At 41.2% G+C, this 9,494-nt stretch overlaps 1 protein-coding gene across 1 annotated transcript; it reads right to left on the bottom strand.

The window, feature by feature from the left end:
- Positions 1-227: 227 nt before the first annotated feature.
- On the bottom strand, positions 228-8,578 carry ecsit (ECSIT signaling integrator). The gene is made up of 8 exons (XM_075451443.1): positions 8,475-8,578; positions 8,056-8,231; positions 5,343-5,748; positions 4,953-5,176; positions 3,451-3,508; positions 3,076-3,224; positions 1,244-1,349; positions 228-1,153 (listed from the first exon to the last, which is right to left on the bottom strand). Exons 2-8 carry the CDS (start codon positions 8,194-8,196, stop codon positions 873-875), a joined length of 1,365 nt encoding a protein of 454 aa, XP_075307558.1. The 5' UTR covers positions 8,197-8,231; positions 8,475-8,578; the 3' UTR covers positions 228-872.
- Positions 8,579-9,494: the final 916 nt, after the last annotated feature.

Here is a 9,494-nt window from a genome sequence, read left to right as displayed (position 1 = left end):
TCTACTGAAGATTAAAGAAATGGTTTTAAACCGCTTCATTTATTTCATTTCATAGCTTGGCCCTAAAGATCAGATATATTCAAAATGATCAAGTAAACCTGAAAATAATCTGAACATATGGCAATTTTAAAAACGTTACAAAATAAATAAGACGAGGTTCTGTTAAATACAGTGAAGAATATATATTTCACACATATTTTTGGTCTTGATCATTGAACTACTAACTCTTTGTACAAAATATAGGATTTTATTTGAGTTGTGTCCTTCTGTTACACCAGCATTCACATTTACTGTTGGACCGAACACACTTGAAATCAGATGCAAGGCGAGTAAAAGTCCTGGAAACAATGACTCTGGTGGTGGTCTCAGACAGTGACCATCCCTCGTTATCTGGATCAATAACTGCAAAGCTAGAATCTTTTAAACAGAAGTTGAAATGGCACCCTTTGTGGATAGTTTGCAGCATTTCGATATTCCAGTGCACCTTTTCTATCTCCACGTGTCAGCAGTATCACCTGCTAATACCTTAGATGAGTGGTTTCCAACCTTCTCATCATGTGGCCCCTCAAAGTGCAACAACGTCTGTCAGTTCTGACTCCTGCTTGAGAGGAATATCACAAATTATAGAGAACAAGATGCTATAGTGTGGATAGAATATGTTTCAGATGGTAACAAAAAGAAGCACAAAATGTAGTTTTGCTTATTTATTGAAGAACTGAACCTTTTCAACACTTTCCTTTTAGATGCTGCTGTATTTGGACTTCAAATTAATCTATATCTCACAATAGTCCCAACTCTGCCCAGTCTGGATAAATACTCCTAAATAAGAAAGAAAGAAAGAAAGAAAGTTTGGATTTTTTCCTGGTCGGAGTTTACTGCTTCATCCCACGGCTTCTCTTGGGCTCCACTTCCAGTATAGCTTCAGACTCTGGATCTTCTGTTTGGGTGTCTGGATGAGACTGATGGCTATGGCCTGAGTCAGAGTCAGTGTCAGCTGCCCCTTGCAGTTCCCGGGGTCCAGCATTCAGTCGGAACAGGGTAGGGACTTCGCCCAGGATGGGGTTGTTCTGCTGGAGGCCAGAGATCCACTGGTTGAGAGTGGCCTGGTCTCCCTGACTGGTCATACAAATAGCCAAGACCGGACCCTCATCCACTGAAAAGATGGACACATATATAATACACTGTAAATTAATTATTCCAATAAACATGATTGTCATAAGTTACGAGGTTGCAGATATCTTACAGTCTTCCACATCAAAGCTCTCGTCGTCCCCTAAATCACGATCCAAATCGAGCTCCAGTTGCAGAGGATAGTCAAAACACCTCTCTGGATCATAGGGCTCCTCTACCTATAAGAAGAAACAGTAACTGGTCAGTGAGTGCCAAAAGGAAATACCATTCAGATTCACACTGAAAAAGGAGAAATGCTGTTTCCGGGTTGGGGATGAGTCCCTGCCTCAGGCAGAGGAGCTTAAGTATCTGGTATCTTGTTCACGAGTGATGGCAGCTTGGAGTTAGAGATGGACAGACGGATCGGAGCTTCAGCGGTCACGAAGGCGCTACTCCAGTCCACTGAGCTGGAAGGCAAAGCTTTCAGTTTACTGCTCCATCTTTGTTCCAACCCTCACCTATGGTCACAAGATCTGGGTAGTGAGCCAAAGAACGAGATGGTGGATACAAGCGGCTGAAATGGATCTCCTTGGTGGCTGGGCTCAGGGTTGGAGATAGGGTGAGGAGCTCGGCCATCTGGAGGGAACTCAGTGTAGAGCCGCTGCTCCTCCACATCCAAAGGGAGCCAGCTGAGGTGGATATATCTGGTTAGGATGCCTCTTTGTCGCCTCCCTTTGGAGGTTTTCCAGGCACATCCTATTGAGAGGAGGCAGACCCAGGACTCACTGGAGGGATTATATGTCCCTTCTGGCCTGAGAAGGCCTCGGGAGGAGCTGGAGAGTGTTGCTGGGTATAGGGATGTCAGGATTTCTCTGCTGAACTCGTTGCCTCAGAGAAGCGGATGACAATGGATGGAGATTTACACTGAGGATTAGATTTGGAAACCAAAAACTTATTTTGGGTACCATTACACGTACTAACCATTCGGTTCTTGGGTCGCAAAGAAATTTTTGTGCTTTTCTTGCTTTTTCATTTATTCTCAGAGAACAGTAGCCGTCCATTATTGCAACCAACTTCTCTGGCTATATCGAAAAGTCTGTTATTTACATCACACAAGTTTACACGGTCAGTTGCACAGTGGCTAGGTGGTTAGCACAGTCACCTCACAGCAAGAGGGTTCCTGGTTCAAATCCGGGCTGGTGAGTTTCTGTGCGGAGTTGGCATGTTCTCCCTGTGTATACGTGGGTTCTCTCCGGGTACTCCGGCTTCCTCCTGCTCGCCACTATGACCCACTTGTCCAGCTATGACGATTGGTTTCTTCTCAATGGCTGTGTTCGAAACCGCCTACTACTCCCACTACCTTTAACTTTTTTTAAGTTCCCGGATGCATACTAGATTCGCCGAAATGTTGGGTATGCATCACTTGTCATACTTAAACTACCCAAGATGCAGCGTAACTTGACGTCGCCGATCGTCATTTCCTGTCAAAACGGCAGTTTCAAGCTAGCTACAACGAGGGTAGGTTCATTTTGTGAAAATAACCGGAAGCGCGTTACTCACTGCGGCTAGCTTTAGTAGTGCCGAATTCGTTGGAACAAAATTGTAAATAGTCGGTATTTTGTCAGGTTTTCAACACGTTGGGGGTCTAAACGACTACTTTCTCGCCTGAAAATGTTTCAAATGTTGCTAAAGTTATATATTTACAGAGTTTATAGCTTAAGCAAAATCAGCTTCAGGCCGGCTTATTTCGGCTCGGGCAGGAGCGAAGTGCACTGTGTGTAAACGCTCTGCATACTGTCGGAAAAAAAATCTGTGTGCTTTTTTAAAAATTCAGAAAAATGCAAGAATTAACAATTAAACTAATCAAATATATTAAGACTTAAGTCATAGTTCACACAACAACAGTGGCAGTCATTTTCATTAACTGTTACCACTTAATGATAGATAACGAGAACATTTTCCAACCTGCTCTTCAGGTGGTGTGGGGTCCGCTCTGAGGATGTAGTAGTAAACACATGTCTTCCTCAGCCAGAGGGGAAAAGGGCCCTCCACGAACACTGGCCTGTTTGGATTATGTTTGGCCAGCAGCTCCATTTGGCTGGGGCTCTGGGTACCTGGTGTCAACACAAGAATGACTTCTTACGATTCAGACAGTGACACAGCTGTTTTCTTACTATTTAGACATACAATTATCAACTCAGCTATGAATAATAGTGAACAAGAAAAATAAGAGGAAAGGTTTTTAAATTGTAAAACTCTATCATAATATGCTCTGATCATAGCCTTCTTTTGTTGTAGTTCTTTTTCTTTTTGCCCGAGCAGCAGATTAAACTTTCATACCTACTATATGTGGAAGCGTTATCTCTTCTCCACTCTCTGTTATGTCTGTACAAGGCAGCTGTTGGGAAGAGCAAATAAACAAAGATGATTTTTTTTTTAGTAAAGATAAGTTTCTAAATTGAGCACAATATCAAACTAAAGTAACTATGGAAAGATTAAGTGACACAACTCTTGGGATTCATTCAACAAGACCGAAAACTTTCATTCGGTTCCATTAAATTCAGAACACAGTGCTTTAACATCTGGACAACCTAAAATAATATTGTTAAACATCAAAGTTGAAACTATTAGCGAGGCTCAGAAGGAAAAAAACAACAACAAACTGTACTGAAATTAACTCAATAAAATCTTTTAAAATCATTTATATCTCACGATCTTTCTTGGTGCTCTGATTAAAAATTCCAGAAAATATTAGCAAGAATAATTTGGGCTACCCTGTGATGAGAACTGCGAAAATTCAAAGCTTTGCCATATCTGCTTTATGTGAACACCATTCCCCTCAAGCAGCTCAACAGAGTGAAGAGTCGAAGCTTCAAATTCTATTTGTGAGAGCTGTACGAGCTTCTCATTAACAGCAGAAAAATGAACACCACTCTTTCCAGAACAACACACCGAATAAAGCTGAAGTGAGACTTCCCGTGTCTTAAAATGTCTAATCCTTGCCTGGCAGTAGTTTCAAATATCCTCCTTATATAAACACACAACGTATAAGTCAGAGGGCTTCATCTCATCTGTTAGTTTACTTTTGACAGAGCTTTCCATTTAGGCTATGGGTGTGGCAGACGGTAAAAGGTTCTCCGGTCATATTGTGCTGTTCTTTGTATGTTCTTGAGATTTTCTACTTAGCTTCTGTGAAACCATAGACGTTTTATTTTCCACAGTGGTTTAGATGCCGTGCCTCTTAAAAGCTCTCCGGAGAATTCATTCCCTTTTAACACCTGTTACAATAAGCTGATTGATTGTTCCAAATCCCAACTAATGCCATTAGTTAACAATTTACTTCCCTTAATTGTCAGGGAGAGTATGAAATCACTGGAAAATAAAATACTAAATCTTGGAGAGCTAAATAAAACCCAGCTAGAGTATCAAGAATGCAGTATTCTGTGTTTCACTGAGACATAGCTGTAAGAATATATTCTACACTCAAACATCTCTCCATGCTTCTGTCAGACAAAGAGCAGCAGAAAAAAGGAGGAGGGATTGCAGTGTGCAGATGGTGCGATTCTGGTTCTCTGTGCCCTATGCTAAAATGCTGGCTTTGAGTTTCCATCCATTTCTTTTTTTCTACGCAAAGAATTCATCGTTGTTATCTGCCAATAATGCAAACGATGTCAAGTAGTTGACAAGTTACAAGCACATCGCCTAATGCATTTATGATGATTTATTGAGATTCCGAGCACCGCAAAACCACAAAGATTAGTAAAGGAATATTCCAATGAATTCGGGTTAGGGTTAAATTGAATTCCGTGTAATTCAATTAGGCAAGCGTAATCTAGTTATACCTGGTAGACAGTAACTTTGGCGTCCAAGTCGTTGGCGATGCGAGTCAGGCTGAGGCGCGCCAGGTCCACTGGGTCTTCAGGCAGCTGCTGGGGGATGGGGAAGGGGTTTATGTGCTTGAACTTGGGGAACCAGTACATGATGCGCTGGAACTTTCTCATAGGGTGACTCTTCTCTCCAAAGATCTGGACCAGCAGGATTTTGGTCTCAATGTTGGGCATTATTCCTGAAGCACAGGCAGTGACATTTAAACAGAGTCTGTAACCTGTGTAAATGTTTCAAAGACATATCTGGAGAACATATATATATATATATTTATATAAGTATGTTTGGAATAACGCTCTATGAAGTATGTGATGTTCCAGAAGTTTAAAAAGCCAAAAGACACCCACCATAGTTCTCCATCTGCTCCAGTAACTGCACTCCACACTCCTGCTGTCTGGGATAGTGGTTAAACATTCGCTGGATGAAGTTTCTGGGCACAAACACCTCTTTTGGAAAAACATCCAGCAGTCTGTTGTAGACGCTGAGGTCCGTCTCCACTCCAAACTCTGGCATTTTCTTCAGAGCAGCATAGATAAACTCCACATGACCCCGACGTCTAATGTCCCTCTTGTTGAACACTTCAATTACTTGGTTAAATGTGGCCTTTGTTTTGGTCTCTCTGGCCACCTGTTCAAACAAGTCATCACGGGTGACCAAAGACTTGTCTCTTTTCTGGTCGTCCTCATTAACAAACCGAGCAGGCACGGGCCGACTCTTTGCCCAGGCTGGGCTGACGTGAATGTGCCTCAACACCTGCAAGTGAAGATTGGTTTGTGATACGTGTACGAAAACAGAAACTTTGAATTGCTTTGCCTGAAAGAATAATTAACGGCTGAAAAAAAGCAAACGTGACCTGGGAGGATATTTCACGGGACATTTCACGGGACTGTTGGGCACAAGAACAAAAATGAATATGATTTGCTTCTAACATAATTGACATGGGGAAAATCCTAAAAAATGTTGGGCTCTCTCAATGATCCACCCAAACTCAGAGGAATGCTGTACATTGGGTAGGGGCCAGTTTCAGCATCGTCTTAAAGGGATAGTTCACCTCTTGACATGAAGCTGTATTATATGACATCCCATATTAGCAATATCATTTATGAACATTGACTTACCCCCCGCTGCGTCCTGTGAGCGGAGTTCCAGCTGAGTTTTGGCGTCCACTAAGCTAGTCCGGCTAGTTGGCTGGGGCTTGAAAAATAAAGCGTCTTGCTTCTCAAAAAAATATGCGTTCAAAAGAGTAATACATTTGCATCACAAAATCGTTTTGCATGAAAAAGTCAGACCTCACTTCACTTGGCGCTATTTTTGCCTCCCTTGATATCAATGCGTCCAGCCACCTAGCGATAGCTGCACCTGTTATGGTGTTTGCTGCTCGGAAGCAGGGGAGTACTCGGTCTACTCTTCAGTCTGCACAGTTTTACATTGGACGCATCGATATCAAGGGAGGCAAAAATAGCGCCAAGCGAAGTGAGGTCTGACTTTTTCATGCAAAACAATTTTGTGATGCAAATGTATTACTCTTTTGAACGCATATGTTTTTGAGAAGCAAGACGCTTTATTTTTCAAGCCCCAGCCAACTAGCCGGACTAGCTTCGTTGACCCCAAAACTCAGCTGGAACTCCGCTCACAGGACGCAGCAGGGGGTAAGTCAGTGTTCATAAATGATATTGCTAATATGGGATGTCATACAGCTTTATGTCAAAAGAGGGGAACTATCCCTTTAAATCCAAGTGGTAAGTAAGAATGCTGGCATAAACTGATTTTACTTTTATGATGATTATTACTATCATAAAACCACGCATGTTTGAAATTGATAAAATAAGTAAGTCAGTACTGACTGTTGAGGCAGTACAAGAGTCAGCAGCAAATAATCAAATTCAAAGGATGTTTGTGAAAAAACAGGTTAAAACAATTTTAGTTCTACATAAATTGTTGGTGTCTGGGTGCCTGTGGAAATATTTTAAATGATCTTAACACTGAAGCAAACATGCTCTGACTTGGTGCCCTATGGGATGTCAGTGCAACCACGATAAAAAGAAGCTAGTAACTGTGAGACTGAGTCAAAAACTCCATTTAGTGTGATCATGATCTGGAATGCGTCATCGTGTGGCTCCCTGATGTGTTTTTAACCGTTTCGGGCCAGCAACTGTACTCAAACAATAAACAGAGGAAGCCAGCCTTGCTTTGTCAGGGAAAATAAGAAATTCAAACGGTTTATAGAATAAATTCCAAAATGGGAAACTAGGTAGGTTGAATGTGTACCGATTTAAAAACTATAATTGAGATTCAGAAAATGTCTGATATTCTTACATAGCGTTGCCAACTGTCCCTTGAAAAACGGAACCGTCCTGTATTTAGAAACAAAAGCACCCGTCCCGTATTGAGCTGAAAAGGGACGCACTTTGTCCCTTATTACTGTGAGAGTAAAAAAATAGTCAGTATCATGCCAATGGAAATTAATAACAGGGCGCTTTATGTGAAAATGTAGGTAGACTTGTTCCCAGGCCCTGTCCTGCTCTGTGACCAATGAGCTGACAGCATATTCACACACAAGTATGACGATACAGAATACACTCATCCCATTGGTCGAGGGATGAAGATAGCGGAAGACACAAAGCAAACAGAAAGTTTTCTACAGATTTTCTGTTTGCACTTTTGTTATTGCACTAAAAATGTGCACTATTACCGAATGAATGTTCTGCTTTCTATCTATTGTTTTATATTAATGTATACAGTTTTAATTTAAGCAGGACAGGGTTCTGTTTAAGAAAGATACTGATTTTTATTCAATTAATAAACAGTTATTTTTTATTAAAGTGAATTGCTGGATAATAATTTGTTTTCCTTGTGGTAATGTCACTCAAAAATATGCATCTAATTCAATTCAGGTTCGAGTAAAATAGTTAAAAAAATCATTTCACTTTTATTTATTTTTCAGGGAGTTGGCAACCCTATTCTTACATAACTTTCAGTCCTTGTTATCAAGCATATAACACATGAAATAAGCCATCATTTGAACACAGACTGAGTGCCAAAGTACAGAATAAAGATTACCTGGTGCTGTGGGTCGGGATGCACACTGAACTGACTGGAACTCGGTGACTGGAGCAGAGCACTGTACCCGGCAGCCTGCCGGCCTGCATGCCTGAGCAGTCTGAGGCACTGCAGCTGCAGGAGGCAGCGAGAGCACGTCATTGTTTATCCATCCGACTGATCTTCAGCTAACTGGACTGTACAAGTTAAATCAACAACACATGGACAATTATGAGAGATGCCAAATTCATTAACACAACAATACCTCAGAAAACAAAACGCGCGTATTACTGGTTTGTTCAAGCAACAGCAAGTTTCACCTGGATAAAATGAGGGCAAAATGAGCAAAATGTCAAACTTTTTTTGTTACATCCATATATTCTGTAATATATCCTCCAAGTACATCCGAAGCTCGCATATGAAACTGTTTTCATGCCTACCGTGCAAACAAAAATACTCAGAATTCAGTCTCCTTCAAAATTCTTTCCAGGGACACCTCCATGTTGAGAAGCCGGCGGAACATCCTGTATGCGCGCACATTTCCTTCCCCCCAAACAAGAGAAACATTAGCTCAAATTATTGTTCCACTGGATCTTTCTTTTATTATATGCTATGCGTTGGATATCAAATTATTTAGCACTTTCCCTCAGAATTAATCATGCAATCAAAAGACAGCGGTAAAGCAAGCCCTCGTTTGTTGAAAGACTGTCGAGCCAGCCCTCGCTTTATTTTGTTGTGTGCGCATATAAAGAAGATTACGGTAGTAACTTTAAGCGCAGCTTTCAAAGTAAAAGCATGATTTCTCTGAAAGGTATTTCATATTTTGCAAGTAATTTTCACTTAGTATTGCTGTTATGAATAGCAATAAGGGGGAGAAAAAAAGAATTATCTTATTCCCAAAATACTCTGAAATCATGGTTTCAAATTTCAAAATTATATCACAGTTACATTTCATACATGAGTTTATATTCCCAATACCAAAATAACATTCAAGTGATGTGAGGTGGCTCAGTGATTAGAGTCGGTCGTCCAATAACCGGAAGGTTGGCAGGTTCGATTCCCACTCTCGCCACTCAAAAACATAGGTGGAACTGACAGCTGGAGGGGTGTGAGTCCACCTCCTTGTCACAGCCAAGGTGCCCTTGAGCAAGGCACTGTACCTCCATGCTCCCCGGGCGCTGCGAATGGCTCATGTGTGTGTCAACAGGTGCCAACCTGGATGGGTTAAAAGCGGAGGACAAATTTCATGTGTATGCATGACAAATAAATATGATCTTAATCTTGGATTCACATACCAGTTTAATTTCAGAGTACACATCCTCTGAGTCAAACAATATCATCTCAGCCTGGTGATATATTTCAAAACGTTATATTTCATGTATGAATTGTCACGGAGATCTAATTTTGAAATGTGAAACCATAATTCCAGAGTATTTTGGGCATGACACAGTGCATTGTTT

Source organism: Odontesthes bonariensis, chromosome 19 (genome assembly GCF_027942865.1).
Source record: "Odontesthes bonariensis isolate fOdoBon6 chromosome 19, fOdoBon6.hap1, whole genome shotgun sequence".
NCBI lineage: Eukaryota > Metazoa > Chordata > Actinopteri > Atheriniformes > Atherinopsidae > Odontesthes > Odontesthes bonariensis.
The sequence above is the reverse complement of the archived record's forward strand: the minus strand, read 5'-3'. Positions and strand labels throughout refer to the sequence as shown.